Source organism: Durio zibethinus, chromosome 24, assembly GCF_047325235.1.
Source record: "Durio zibethinus cultivar Kanyao isolate XHJ-2024 chromosome 24, ASM4732523v1, whole genome shotgun sequence".
Classification (NCBI taxonomy): domain Eukaryota; kingdom Viridiplantae; phylum Streptophyta; class Magnoliopsida; order Malvales; family Malvaceae; genus Durio; species Durio zibethinus.
In genome coordinates, this window is record NC_143185.1 from 5650918 (window position 1) to 5666856 (window position 15939).

The following is a 15939-nucleotide window of genomic DNA, read 5'->3' on the forward strand; positions in this document are numbered from 1 at the left end:
AAAACTAAAATTTTTTTAGCTTTTTATTTTTTATCTTATATATTTTGGTAATTTTTTATAAATATATATTAATATAATTTTTCAATAAAAATATATTAATTTTAATTTATTTAAAATAATAATTTATATTATTTAATAAAAAATTTTATATATTAAAAATATAAAAAATATATATAAAATACAAATACAAGGTAAATGCTATATTACCCTATCCACATCCTCATATCCGATAAAAATTTAAAATTATACTATTCTTATTTTTTTACTCATAATATAATATCTAATCCCATTCTTATTCGAATAAAAAATTAAAATTTTCATTAAATATGAATAAAATTGACATCTTTATATTTAGTGAGGAATGTGTGGATATTTTTTTGTTTTGGTTTGAACGATGACTATTTGGAGGGTGATGGCAATGGTTACTAGGTTTTTAGGTATTGACAAAAAGTAGTTTGGTTGGGTCTCTGATGGCATATTTAATGGCCACATCAGTGTTATTTTAACAGTATTAAGGATTAGGGTAACTTAATAAACAAAAATGAAATATAGGTATCGGTTTAAAATTTTTTTATTTTAGATACTATATTAGAAAAGATACAATAGTTCAGGGGCTATTTAGGGAATATCCCTTTACTTACGATTTTGTTTCTTATAAATTTAAGCTTTTGGCGCACTTGTTACAGGCGTGAATGTGATTAAAAAAAAGAAAGGAAAGACACGGTGCGACTGGCCTTGCACCGCAAACGGATCCGAATCCTTCGTCCCCTCCTCCGATCCTAATACATTTGACTTTCTTTCTTTCCTTGTTTTGCAGATCCTTAAACCAACCAGAAAAACAGCAATGTCTGAACAATGTAGAGACTAAAAAAAAATAAAATTTAAGCTTAAAGGCCACCGATCCAATACCGAATCTAAAATCTTATACAATGGCGGATGATGATGCCCGAAGCCAAGAATGCGCTACGGTCCGAGAACTTTGTGCCAACGGGGTTCGCATGGCAACAACCGATGTCGAAGCTAAACTCGATGAAGGCAATATTCAAGAGGCTGAATCTTCTTTACGCGAAGGCTTGTCCCTCAATTTTGAGGTTTGTTTGTTTGTTGTTCAAAATGCCAATATCTATCTTTTGTGTGGGAGAATTTTTATTTTTTGTTTTTGTTTTGTAAGGAAGCGAGGGCCCTTTTGGGAAAGTTAGAGTATCAAAGAGGAAATGTAGAAGGGGCACTTCGGGTTTTTGATGGGATTGATCTGCAAGCTGCAATCCAACGGCTGCAACCTTCCGTTAATGAGAATTCTAATCCTTCTTCTGTTTCTTCTTATTCTTCTTCTTCTTCCTATTCTTCTAATAAGAAAGTTCGTGTAATCGTGATTCGCAGCCTGCTGTTTCTCAACACGCTGCCAGCCTCGTTCTTGAAGGCGTTTACTTGAAGGCCAAGTCCCTTCAAAAGCTCGGAAGATTTGCTGGTACTGCCAAGGATTCACATTTCACCTTCCTTTTATGTTTTTTTTTTTTTCTTTTGCGTTAAAAAATTATAGCTTGTAAGTCTCATATTCCAATCTTAGTTAGAGTGGAACGAGAGCTACCTTCTTATCCTTTTTATACCTCAAGAAAAGATAGTTGATTGATGTTTTCATTGGGTTTGTAGAGGCTGCTCAGGATTGTACAAATGTGCTTGATGCTGTGGGGAGGATATTTCCTCAAGGAATACCTGATGTGCAAGTTGAGAATCGATTGCAGGAGACGGTTAGTCACGCCGTTGAGCTACTTCCAGAGCTTTGGAAGCAGGCTGGTAATTATCAAGAAGCAATGTCTGCTTATAGACGCGCTCTTCTCCATCTATGGAACTTGAACAATGATTGTTGTGCACGGATTCAGAAAGCATTTGCAGTTTTTCTCTTGCATAGTGGGTTGGAGGCTGGTCCTCCTAGTTTAGGTGCTCAAATTGATGATGCCTATGTACCAAAAAATAATTTGGAAGAGGCTATTCTGCTTTTGATAGTTCTTATGCGAAAGATTCACCAGGGTTTGATCCAGTGGGATCCATCTGTAATGGATCACTTAATGTATGCACTTTCTTTGTGCAGCCAAACTTCTGTTTTATCAAAGCAACTTGAAGAGCTCAAGCCTGGATTATTTCATCGTATTGACCGTTGGAATATCTTAGCTCTTTGTTGCAGTGGTTCAGGACAAAAAAAGGCTGCCTTGAATCTATTGAGGAAGTCTCTGCATAAACACGAACGGCCTGATGATCTCACAGCATTATTGTTGGCTGCCAAGATCTGTAGTGAGGATTCTCATCTTGCAGCCGAGGGGGTAGGATATGCACAGAGGGCAATCAATAATGCACAAGGGGTGGATGGACATCTGAAGGGTGTTGGTCTTTGTATGTTAGGTCTTTGTTTGGGAAAGCAAGCTGGAGTTTCTTCCTCAGACTTCGAAAGGTCCCGTCTTCAGTCTGAAGCGCTGAAATCTTTAGATGCAGCAATTTCTTTTGAGCAGGACAATGCTGATATAATCTTTGAGTTGGGAGTTCAATATGCGGAGCAGCGGAACTTGAGTGCTGCTTTGCGTTATGCAAAGAAGTACGTTGATGTAACTGGTGGCTCTGTATTAAAGGGTTGGAGATTGCTTGCTCTAGTTTTGTCTGCTCAACAGCGATTCTCAGAGGCTGAGGTGGTCACTGATGCTGCTTTGGATGAGACTGCGAAATGGGAGCAAGGACCACTGCTTAGGCTGAAAGCAAAACTGGAGATCGCCCAGTCACGACCCATGGATGCTATTGAAACTTATCGTTACCTCCTTGCGTTGGTTCAGGCCCAAAGAAAATCATTTGGTCCTATAAGAATTGATTCTCAGGTTCAATTCAGATTCTTCTTCTTAATTTGTTTCAAGAAAGAAAAAGCTTTTTCCTAATAATATTTCTTATGAATGTTTTTATGCTTGGTTTTTGCTACTTTTAAATGTCCCTAATGCAAGATGTAAACGCAAGTAGTATGCAAGTGGCATAGGTTGTTACATTGCACTATTTACATAGCAATTGAGTTCAGTATATCGCTTTCTGTTGCTTGAACTGATATATCACTTTCTGTTGCTTGAACTGATAAAGCGAGATTCTTGTTTTTAGACAAAATATGCCAGGTATGAAGTCAATGTGCTTTGATTGTTTTACCAATTAAAATTTATGTTGTTGATTTTGAGTTTCAAACATCAGGAGTTTGTATCAGAGTTTGTATCAAGTTGTTCATTGTAAAGCTCACCCTTAAAATTATAGTGAAAATGAGTTTACATAATTGTCTCATGAGAAAATGCACTTTGAAGAGGCTTTTTTCTAGAGCAGATACCACGAATTCATCTGTTTCATACTTGTCAGGCAATTCTGTGTGATATATGAGGGATGATGACATGGTTTGATGGAGGATAGAAATATACTAGTTGAGGGATTACGTTATCTAGGACTTTATTTTATACTTTACAAGTTTGATTGTAATTTTTACATAAATTTAGGCAATTTTTAGTTTGTTCTATATTGGTTAGTATTTTATTTAATTTCCAAGTATTAGGGTCTTAGCATTATTTTGGTATTTTGCAGGTTTAGGTCTTAGCTTATAAATACATATGATATTTTAGTTCTGATTGGGTTTTGGATGATGAATATTCTGAGATATTGATTATTGAGATTTTCTCCCTCTATTGATTCGTTCTGGTATTCTCCCGAGTCTTTGTGGTTTTCTTCCCTAGTTCTTCTGTTTCTTCCCTAATTTTCTCTGTTACTTCCTAATTGCTCGTATTTTCTGATTTTCCATCTAAATTTCTATTTTCTATCTCTTTCCCCTACTTGTTCTACATCACGGTTATAAAATATAAAATTAAAATGGATTGTATGTATAGCAAGCCTAGAAATGAGGATGAGTTAGTGTGGGTTGGATATGTGAGACAGAAGCTTACTCTAAGAAGTGAGTTCTGACTTAATTCAGGATGCCTTGCTGAAAGAGGGAGGGGAAGACCAAAGAGGTCATTGCTGGAAACTACCAGAAAAGCTGTTGCTTTTACTGATCATATGAAGGATATGGATCCGAACAGTTTACAATTGCATAATAGGATCCATTTGGACAAACCCCATTTAGTGGGAAAAGGGGCGGAAAGGCTTAGTTTAATACTGTTGTTTTTGTTTAAAATGCTCTATATTGGAATTTTGATGACGTTGCTGTTTTCTATCTTAGTTGTACTTCTAGCTTTTTTCTGTTTGCATTACCTCGCTATTATATTTTGTTTGATTTTGTTTTTTTTTTTCTTCTCCTTTATAACAAAAAATTGGGTTAGGCCCAGCCCAGGGTTAAGGCTTAGTTCTGTTGGGATGAATATTATAAATGTTTGATATTTTGGTCATTTTGCTTCTAGATTAACCCTATGTTTTTGTTTTTACTGATAGGTTGAGGATGATAAAGTAAATGAATTTGAAGTTTGGCATGGTCTTGCGAATCTGTATTCTAGTCTTTCACACTGGAAGGATGTAGAAATATGTCTGAGAAAAGCCAGAGAGATGAAACAGTATTCTGCAGAACTGCTGCATACAGAAGGCAAGATTTGAAACCTTATTTTACTGAATGAACCAACCTTTTAACTCTTCTACTTTCTACGTGGTAAGCTTATAATATTTTAATAAATTTGCTTGTCTATTTATGGGAGCAGCTCTCATGGACAAGCTTATGAGCTTGAAGAACTAATAGATTTGGTAAAAATCATAGGTGCTTCTACTATTATAAAATAGGCTAAATGGTTCAGAATACATAAGATATAAAGAACATAAAAGCTACTGCCACTTTTACTACATTTCTTCGACATGTTGACCAAACATTTAAAATATCTGTCTCATCATCTGGTTGGGATAAAACTTCTCTTGACAAGATGACAGATATGTCAGAAAAAAATCCAGATTAAACCCATTAATAATCGAAGCTGCAGTCTGTTTTAATGTTGGTCTTCTTTAGAACTTATCCAGCTAAAATAATCCTATTAAATCCTATGCACTTGAAGTCAGAGATTTTTTAAGCTCCATTTGGTTGTTTCTTTCTATTTGCATTTTGTTTCCTCAGAAGTTGCTACAAGCAAATAATAAAAAGAAAAAAAATCATATTTATGATTAAAATGAGAAATGAATAAAAAAGAAATTCAAACATAATTGCTTCACTTGGAATAAAATCATATTAAAATTGAATCATGTGTTTTGATATCCATGAAAATAATGTTTTAAATTCTTCAAAAGTACTACTTTGTTTTTGTATCCCAAGAGCAATGTTTGCTTTTTTCTTCTAAAAGAAAAAAGGCAAAAAGTAAGTAGCAAAAGCAACAACTCAAAAGAACTTTTGTAATTCCAGCTTTTGCAGAACGGTGGGAGAATAATGTTTGGACTTATTTTGAGCATATATTGTTCTTGAGCTTTTATTTTTAGGTCTAAGAACTGTTTAGAATAGGATTAATGTCATGAATGGTCTCTAAAATATAGTGAAATATTTAATGTGATATGTAAATTTTAAAAATTTTTAATGTGGTACATGAATTATGAATCTGTTAATTAATGTGTTACTCACCCCTATTATAGATATCTTCAAAAGATTACATGACGGACAAATAACTTTTCAAGTACCACATTACTTAACAGATTCATAATTCAAATATCACATTAAAGATTTTTAAAGTTTAAGTGTGACATTGAATATTTCATTATAATTTAGGGCTTATTCATGACATTAATCCTTTAGAATAACACCCCACAACTTATTCTATTTTGTTTTGCCAAAGATATAATGGGTTCTCTACCCTTTTTATGTCAAAATATTCACGTTATCATGATTAAATTTTATGTACTTTGAAGCTAGGACATGTGAATCATAGGTATATCTATGCACCAATTAAGAAAAATGAGTTTTTGGATTTGGGAGAGATCAAAACTTCTAGAGATAGATCATGAAAAACATGGATGCAGGTAATAAGAACTGATATGAGGGTTAAGGAAATAGGTGAAAAGGTTGTATGTGATAGAAATGAGTGGTGTAAGAAGATTCAAAGTTACGACCTAATATGATTCTTTTAGTTTTTACCTTTCGTGGTGCTGACTCTAGAGTTATGAGATATAAGATTTAGTTTGTTGTTGTTGTTGTTATACTTTAATGCTAGCATAGCTTAAGAAAGATTATGGGGTTGGCATGGTGCACTACTTTATAATATGATGACTAGAGGATGGTTAACAGTTATCCCATCTATGAAATGGAACTCTTCCTACTTATTGTAAGTCTAATTATCTTCAAGATTGTGACTGAAGTGAATAATATAAACAAAACTTTTCTTGGCTAAACTAAAACTTCCTTTGGTTAACTTGGGTTGCCACTGTGATGCAATTGAGGTTTACAGTCCTTAATGTTGAAAAGGCTAACTAAAGAATTTAAAAAAAAAGATTAGGAATGTTTAGCTTGGTTTTTCATTCTGTAATTTTAGGATAATTTTTTTTGTGGTCTTTGATTTGATTTCCGTAACAACATTTTATTATGTCTTAGAATTTGTTAGGTATATAACTATATCAGATTAAGTGTCATAGTTTTTGGTTTTTATTAATTACTATCATTGTTTAGGAAGTCAATTAGTTGTGGGCACGAGTTGCTTACAAAATAGAGCCTTAAGGCTTGTGCTGTAATCGAAGTAGAAGGATTTTTTTCTTACAAAATAAATCTTAGATAGCTTTATTTTTTTTTCTTTGTTTATTTCTTTGTTATGGTATTTTAACTCTCAAGCCATTTTTGTTTAAAATTGAAGAAATCATATTTGAAACTTAGTTTGACTCTGATCTGATCACTCTGTCGATCTATCAACTCTTCTAAAGAAGTATTTACCTGAGGCAACATAATATTGCCACTCAGATAGTTCCTAAAGGTTTTCTCAGAGATTTGATTGAAAACATAATATTGAATGGTGTAGCCCATTTAGGAAACGCATTTTGAGTTGCACTGTTTGCATAGCATTGATTGAATTGACTTTCTTGAAATAATATGAAGGATTTCAATTGAATGGCTTAACCAGGTAAACAAGAATGCCAGTGACTTTCAGGGTCTATATCTACTTCTCATATAAAACATGCTGCATAACTAGGTCTTCAAATCCAAATTGTTTGCCCTCAATAATTGAGTAGTTGTTTTAGTCCGAGCACAAAAAGGTTCATTTCCAATATAATGAAACGGAGTGGAGATTTGTGCAATACTCATTGCCTTGAGTAGGATTTTGCTAATGAAGAACTAGTTTTTTCTGTCTTTCTTTATCAGTGCTGTTTATGAGATATACACATGAACTAAATTATTGAAATGCTAACCTTTTAGGTAGTTTTGATATTACTTTCTAGTATTATTAAATTTGTTGTGAGTTTTACCAATAAACCAGTTTATTAATTGGTTTCTTAAATTTTAAAAATGGAACATTTAGGGTGATAGTTATGGTGAAATAAATGGGGCACATTCTAGATAATTATCTCGGTATTAATAGTTTCTTTAATGTATATTCCAGGTTTTATGTGTCAAAAGCGTGGAGAAATCCAAGAAGCAATGTCTGCCTATATCAATGCTACTTTGCTAGAACCATCATACGTTCCATGCAAGGTACTGATTGGTGCAATGTTGTCCAAGTTGGGCTCGAACTCATTGCCTGTGGCAAGAACAGTACTCTCTGATGCATTGAGGATTGAACCTACCAACCGTAAGGCTTGGCATTACTTAGGTATGGTACATAAAGATGATGGTCGCATTGCAGATGCCATAGATTGCCTCCAGGCAGCCTCGATGCTTGAAGAGTCAGACCCTATTGAAAGTTTTAGATCTATCCTTTGACTGGCTCCCATATATTTCAGGTATTAGACTTCAATATTTTCTACTTCATGATGTTTATTTGTTTGCTTATTTACTTATGTGCTTATTTTCTCTAGTTTTTGCAGCAAAATTTGTACATGTAACTATAAAAATATCAACTTTCTCCTGGGTACAGTGACGGCTCTTTTGCACACTATTTCCTGTTTCTTTATTAAAAGTTGCTTCATTGCCAGTCGCTGCCATTAAAAGGGAGATCAAGTCAAATAGAAATGGAATTTGTAAGGAAAATCAGATCAAAAAGAGAGAGGAAATGGCAGATGTTTTGCTTCAATTGTAGGAAAAGAAGTAGGGGGCTCTCAAATGGTCTTCCAATGATATTTTGCTTAGCATGCTTCTTGCTGTTTTAGAAGTAATATATATATATATATATATATATATATATATTCTTGCTTTTTCTTGGTTATATATCAATTGCATATTGCTTTGATCTTTATTTTACTGATTTACTGTAACTAAAGATAAAGAGGGGTATTTCATGTTTCATTACATATGAAAATCATGAGTTGCATCGAATGTTCTTCCGCCCACTGTTCAAAGAGGAACTATACAAAGATTGTTGAATTTTCTCATGTATTTTTTTTTAACATCCCGAGAGATAATGTTGTTATCTATCATTTAAGTGATGCTAATATCACAAATAGGTTCCATTTATATTTTCTACATCATCCTGTGCATCCTCGAATTTTCATATCATGCTGCTTTGTACATGGATGAGGTTTTTAGTAGTGGTCTCAATTGGGGCTAGTATATAAATCTTATTTTGATCATCGTGGTTGATAAATTATGTTTAATCATCAGTCCTATGGTAATATTTCCTTGTGCTGCTTTAATTAAAATTGTTGTCTAAATTCAGCAACTAATGACTGAATTGCACATAAAAGAATACCATCACATTTAAAGTAAATTTTGCAATCAAACATTATTTAAAGCAAAATCTGTGTTGGAAGTCATCTCTCTCCATTCAGTAGACCTCCTTCTAGTATGTTTGCCTTTAAAAGGTACTTGGTAGTGTTATAGCGTGCTTAGAGTTGGTGAAAAAATCAAGGGCCCAAACTTGTTTTCCTACCCAAAAAAGGCAATAAATCATAAAACCCTCACAAAAATCAAATCCTAAACCACAAATTGAAAAATATTATCTCAATAATTGGAATAACATGCACAAAGCAAAAAGGACATAAGAACTCAGGGGCCATTAATCAATACCCTATTTATTAAGGAAACTAATCATCTGTCTTATTGACTTATTTTTGGCTTTACAAAAAAGTATGTGTTTGAAATGGATGTATTATTATATGTATTATATTCAATGAAAAGATTAAAAAGTTTAAAAGATACTTAAGTAAACTATTATTATTGTCACTTGTCAGTATTAGTTACAAAGATAACTTTTTCCCTTTTTATAATTTAGAAACATAAATAAAGACAATTATGAACTTTGTTTAGATTTATCTAAAGTAAGTAAATTAGTAGATTAAATTAAAAATCATTGCAATTAGTAATTGGATATTTTTAATGTTCAATATTATTGTATCAACGTTTATTGATCTGAATGATAAAAAGTTCGATTTCAAATTTTATGAATAAAAAAAATAATTGTTGAGAAAATTTATTTTTTTTATAAGATTCGATTTGATTACGAAATAATTGAGATCTAAAATGATTATCGAACATAAAAAAATCTCAAACAAAAAAAAATATTATTACACATAAATACTTGAAAATTTAGGTTATCTAATTCCTCCTTTTGGGTGGACTTATCCACGCCCGCTTGCGTAGAAAAAGAAAATAGGGGGGGGGGGGGGGGTGTTCAACTGGTAAGCAGGTAAATTTTGCATCATTCTTTTTTAAAACGTTGTCAACAGCTAATCTTATCATGTTATACATTTTTATAAGTTATGCTTTACTTCTAGAAGATGCACCATAAAACATCTGTTCCCCAAAGTGGTATTACTGTTCTTTTTATTTATTTCTTGATTTGACATTGATGTATATGTGTGTTGATGAATCAAAAATGCATAGTACTTGCGCCCATATACAAAGGTGAAATCAGAAATATGAGAAAGGAGGGATCAAATAGTAATTTTATTAAGAAAGAGAAGATCAAGAATTATTTTTAGTGGAATGAGATATTTTGCTACATGATGTAAAAAAAATTTTGGGATAGCCATGGCCTTTTTCAGGCTTCCTAGCTACGCCCCTGTCCATATAGGTAATCACATTTCATTGCAAAATATGTACATATAGGCATATATATATATATATATATAATGTGGGCATGCTGAAAAAGTCCCATGCATCTTCATGTGAATATGATTTATCTGCTGAGGTAATACCAAAATTCAAAAAAAAAAAAAAAGGTTTGAAGTGGTGAATATTATAATTTTGCAACCAAGTTTTGGATTTAACGTGTGCATTTGCAAGAGGCATGCACGCAAACAGACTCCCAATGGCCACTCCTGAAATTGACAAATTTCCAGGACATGACAAAAAAAAAAAACTATATGGAAATACAAGAGGGGTAGTTTTGAGCCAGGTTGCTGGTGTGGTCTGTAGCTAGCAAGCTAATATTTGAATAAACATGTCACCTGAGGGTATGGGTTGTTCAAGAAAACTGAGATTGCAAGCAGTGGAGTCAAATTCGAAACTGCTTTTATAACCTCAGCGGCTCAGCACTGAGAATCTGGTAAGCCTTGCTTGTGGAAGTATCAAACCAATTGGCTGTGAAAATGCTTGTGGTATTCACCACTACAACTGAGAATCTGGTAAACCTTGGATCACCTGCTCCTAGCTTATTGCTCACGCGAACGCTGTCATGTCCAGTATAGCCCAAAGAATTTTAATTAATTACAAATGACGAACAAATTTCAATTAAATATGCAGCTGAGTTTCAAATGAATTTTTTTTTTTCATTTTTTACAAAATGAGATAGTAATTAGGGATAGAAAGTTGAGTTGCTGACATTAAGATTTAAATGTAAATTTATTAGAAATTATTTTTTAAAAAATTGAGATTTAATTTTATCCAAACCAATAAAATATTTGATTTTTTGCCCTTAACGGAGATAGAGATAAAGATGTGGATAAATATGAAATTTTGAAATAATGTAGATGATTATTTTAAATTTTTATCAAATATGGATATGAAGATAGATAATTAACATTTTTTTTATCAGTTTCATATATATATATATACGTAATAAATTAATTTGTTATTTAATAATATAAATAATTTTTTAGATGAATTAAAATTAATATATTTGTCTTTAAAAAATATATATTTATAAAAAATTATATAAATGTGTACGATAAAAATAAAAAAGGTAAAAAATAATTTTTATTTTTATTTTTTAAAAAAATTAAGGATACAAAAATTATTTATACCTTTAAATACTTATAAGAATATGAATGAAAATGAATTTGAAATATCTATTAGGTAGGTATGAATATAAAAATATATAACATAAAACATAAAAAATGAGATAAAAAATGTTTTACCTATTTCATATTTTATCCAAAAACATCTCTGTTTAAAAAGTTAATATGTAAATTAATTGAGTAAAATTTGAAAATATAAAAAATGATTATTTTATATACAACTTGCTACGACATCCCGGCAGCTGCGCTAGGGCCTAAAATAAAGTTGATATTCCAGTTCTGGTAGTTCATGCAGAAAATGCATGCACGACTTTGACCGTTAGGATTTATTATTGTTATAATGTACTAGAACTCGATAGTTAGATGTAATAATTAAAAGTTATTATTTTTTAGGTGTGATTGATTATTAATTTTATTTTTATATAAATTTTAAAAATAATTAAAATTTATTTAAAATTTTTTTTTATTTACGAATCAAAATTAAGTTTGAGAGCAAAATTATATATAAAAAAAATTATAGAATCTCGATAATGCCTATTTGAAAATGGTATCAATTAATTTTATTTTATCTATTAAGCCTAACAATATTTTTATAAAAAATTTTTAAAAAAATTTAATATAAAAAATTATTCTTAAATTGCTCTAATATTTTAGCAAAAATTTAAGAATATTTTCTAATCTCATAAATATTCAAGATATCTATTGATATTCTTGAAGAGATTTCATCATTAGATTTTAAAAAATATTTTTTACTAATTATTTTCTTTATTAAAATATTTGATATTAGATAAATTTCTAATTACTCTACTATTTTAGCAATATTTAGAAAATAATATCTTCCTGAGAATTTATGTAGAAATTACCATTGCAACTTTCTAATAATTCCATTATTAGAAGATCAAAAAATTTTATTTTTAGTTTTAGGAAAAACTGATATTTCAATTTTTCCCTAACATTGTTTTTAAATTTTATTATAAGGAAAAGTTTATATTAACTTTTTCCTTAATTTATTTTTTCTATTTTATTTTATTTTTATTTTTGAAGAATTTTTTTAAAAATTTATATTTATTTATCTTATTTTATTTTTGATTTTAAAGAATTTAGGAAAAATTGATATTTTAAATTTTTCTTAAATATTTTCAAATTTTTGTTCTAAGAAAAATTGATCTTTCAATTTTTTCCTTACCATTTTCCAAATTTATTTTATTTTTCCTAATAAAGTTTACACAAAAATAAAATAAAATATATAAAAATAGAAATAAAAATATAAATTTTGATCAAAAAATAAAAAAAATTTATGAAAAATAACCAAAATGTCCCCAGTTAACTCGATAAATGGTTCATAGGTAGTCCAATTGATTCGACGTGTTTAAACTTGTTAAGAGTGGTTTGGAACGGTTTAACTGGTTTAGCATTGTTCGATGCAGTTTAAAGTAGTTTGGCATGGTTTAAAGCAGTTTGGCATGGTTTAAAGCAGTTTAGAGTATTCAGGCTAGTTCAAGGTGGTTTGGACTAATTAAACTCAAAGCGATGAGTTTTTAGGTTGATTGTGCGGATTCTGACTTGGGTCTCAAGTCATTACATGGATTTTTCTCCTAAAATAGCATTGTTTTACTTTTTTCGTTTTTTTATGTAAAAGTAAAAAAAAAATTCTTTTTTTTTCACACATTCTCTTTACTCTCTTTTTTTGCCAAATACTTTTCATTTCTCTTTAAAAATATAGCTGGTCGACAGCATTTTACGGTCATGATTATTGTCGCCAATGGTCGAAAAATTTTAAAAATCACCCATTTGCTATTTTCAACTCGCATAACACAGATCCGACCTCTGTTTCACAAAAAATGGCCTCAAACGACATAGATCATGCCTTGAAGTTTTGACCAATATATATATATATATATTTTATACTTTTGGCATTGTAATTCTCTGCTCCAAAGGAATGAGTTTAGTTTATCATAACGATTTTTCGTCTGGGGGACTCGATTGCTAAACTTGATGAAAATTTTTAAAGTTGCCACTAATTTTTTTTTTTGTAAGGTGTGATTAGTCACCTAAAAACATCATCTTTTAATAAAAATCTTAAAATTAATTAAGATTTACTAAAAAATATTTTAGTTTGTAAAATCAAGGTTAGGTTCGAGAGTACGTTTACGAGTGAGGAAGATATTAGCATCCTCACGTCTCATATTTAAAGAACGGTGCCAATTAATTCCTTTCATTTTGATGATATGATCTTTTAAAATATTTAAAGTTAACCCTTTGAAAATTTCTTCATGCAAAATATTTTTTATTTTGAGAAATTATCATTATATTTTACATTATATAAATTCTCCAACATTTTAGCTAAATTTATAGTAAATCTTTATTTAGAAAAATTTTGAAAAAATCAATCATTTACAAAATTTTCAAAATTTTTTATAGCATTACTTATTTATTTATTTTAGCTAATTTTAGAATTATCTCGATTCTTTGGCAAAGTCCCAAAATTTTATTAAATTAATTTTAGAATTATTCCAACTCTTTGATGAGATCTTAAAAATTTTAAATAAATTTTAAGATCATCCTAATTTTCTGATGATATCTTAAATAAAATTATTTTTATTGATGATAATTAAGAAATTTAATTAAAAATTTAATTAATTTTTATTGTAATTAATTTTTACTATTGTTATTATTTACTATTAATTATTTTAATCTTTTTTATTATTTAAATAAATATTTATTTAGTAAAAATAATTAAAATTTTTTTGAATTATCCTAACTTTTTGGTGAAATCCACAAATATATTTTTGGTAATAATTAAGAGATTTATTTAAAGAAATATTTTTATTTTTATTATTATTTAAATATATATTTATTTAGTAAAAAATAATTTTTAAATTATCCCAACTCACCGGCAAAATCTAAAAATATATTTTTTACTTGCATTAAAAAAATTGAACTATTTCAATTTTCTTTAAAAATTACATTTTTAGAGTATTTATTCAAATAATCAATTGTTTTTATTATTTTATTATTTATTTATTTTTTATTATGTAACAAAATAATTTCTTGCAAAAATAAACTTAATTCAAATTTTTTATAATTATACTTTTAAGATTGTATTCATTTTTATTTTAATAAACCTACCTTTTATATTAATTTTAGATTTTTATCATTATTTATTTATTTCTCGAAAAAAATAAAATGAAAGAAATAAATAAGTAAGTAAATAAATAATATCAAATAAATAAATAAAACAAAATAAAATCAAAAAATAAAAATAAAAATAAAATCAAAAAATAAAAAAAAAAGAAAAAAGAAAACTCACCACCAGGTTAGGTCAAATGTAGGTCTACGGCGGATTTGGCACGAGTCCAACATGGATCCAAGCTCTAAAATGACATCATTTAGGTGGGCTTACAAAATTTTTCCTTTTATCGGTCATCATGTATTCCCAGTCTTTTAGCCAATCGTCATCGTGTCGCCGTCGAAAACTTCAACTAGCATTGAAAAATTTAAATTGTTTTCAGATTTCGACCATTTTTCCAGTTTTCTATGGCAAAAAAATTTAAATGACCACTGGAAAACTCATTTTTTTCCCACATTTCAGTCAACCTAAAAAATTAAAAAAAACCCAAAAAATCCTAAAATAATCCTCTTAATCCCCTAAACATCTTTCGTAACCTAGTTTTGCCAAAAAAAGAAAAAATCTAAAAATGCCCATATCAAGATTTTTGGTTTTTTTTTTTTGGTTCGAAAAAGATTGTGATTTTCTTTTTGCTTGTGTGTTTGTGTTTTTTTTTTTGAATGGTTGTAACCCAGTGACCTTAAAAAAAAGTACTATTTATGTTTTTTTAAAATTTTTTTGGCAGTATTCTCCTGGGTTCTATGTTTTTTTTTTTGGCAGTGGTTTTTCTAGGTTTACTATATGTTTTTCTCTTTGGGTCTTTCTCTTTTTTTTGGGTTTTGTTCCCTTAAAATTTTCACAAGAAAGGAACTCTATTTATAGAGCTTTCTGATATTCAAATTCTAATTTTCTAGGATTGAGATCCCAGATTTTCAAAATTTATATTGATTTTTTCCAAAGCCCTAGAGGGACTTTGAAGCTCCATTGAAAACTTTTGGTTCTTTCTTTCTACAAAATTAGGCAGTGATGGAGGATTTTCAATATTATGGCTTTGTGTAAAAGATGAAGAAAAGAAAGAAAAATGTCAAGAAGAAAAGAAAGAAAAATATCAAAAAGAAAGAACTAAAAGGTGTCAGAAGAAATAAATAATAATAATAATAATAATAATAATAATAATAATAATAATAATAATAATAATAATTTTATTTAGGTTAAATGAGATAAAAAAATGGATATTTATGGTTACCCCTTTTTGCTTATTCTAAGAATTAAGAATAAGGCAAATATAAAAAGATAATCATTTTATCTGGATGAACATGATGTCCATCTTTTTTTTAGAAAGAAAGAAAACACAAAAGCACATCACATTCTTTTTTACTTTTTTTACTATCGAATAATTTAAGTTTTTTTTTTGAAAGCTTTGTTAACTAGAGGTTTTGAAACTTTAAAGAAGGCCCTTCTAACCAAAGGCTATGAGACTTTAAAAAAGGCTATGAGACTTTAAGAAAGGCTCTTCTAACCAAAAGCTATGAAACTTGAAAAAA

General features: G+C 29.5%; 1 protein-coding gene across 3 annotated transcripts; it reads left to right on the forward strand.

Moving 5' to 3' along the window:
* The first annotated feature begins 684 nt into the window (after window positions 1-684).
* On the forward strand, window positions 685-8236 carry LOC149511882 (protein NPG1-like). Of its 3 annotated transcripts, none has more exons than XM_089753952.1 (7): window positions 685-1091; window positions 1172-1285; window positions 1381-1468; window positions 1651-2861; window positions 4435-4582; window positions 7554-7893; window positions 7969-8236. In XM_089753952.1, exons 1-6 carry the CDS (start codon window positions 930-932, stop codon window positions 7871-7873), a joined length of 2043 nt encoding a protein of 680 aa, XP_089610078.1. In that variant the 5' UTR covers window positions 685-929; the 3' UTR covers window positions 7874-7893; window positions 7969-8236. The 3 variants fall into 3 exon arrangements, with proteins under 3 accessions (XP_089610078.1, XP_089610079.1, XP_089610080.1); XM_089753953.1 differs by having other exon boundaries at window positions 7978-8111; XM_089753954.1 differs by having other exon boundaries at window positions 788-1091; window positions 1172-1313; window positions 1352-1468; window positions 7969-8106.
* The last annotated feature ends 7703 nt before the right edge of the window (window positions 8237-15939 follow it).

Bases quoted from the DNA above. Each gene is read 5' to 3' on its own strand.
- LOC149511882 (XM_089753954.1), top strand. From the start codon at position 930: ATGGCGGATGATGATGCCCGAAGCCAAGAATGCGCTACGGTCCGAGAA. The intron at 1,092-1,171 runs GTTTGTTTGTTT...TTGTTTTGTAAG, and splicing joins GCTTGTCCCTCAATTTTGAG to GAAGCGAGGGCCCTTTTGGG. The intron at 4,583-7,553 runs GCAAGATTTGAA...TGTATATTCCAG, and splicing joins AGAACTGCTGCATACAGAAG to GTTTTATGTGTCAAAAGCGT.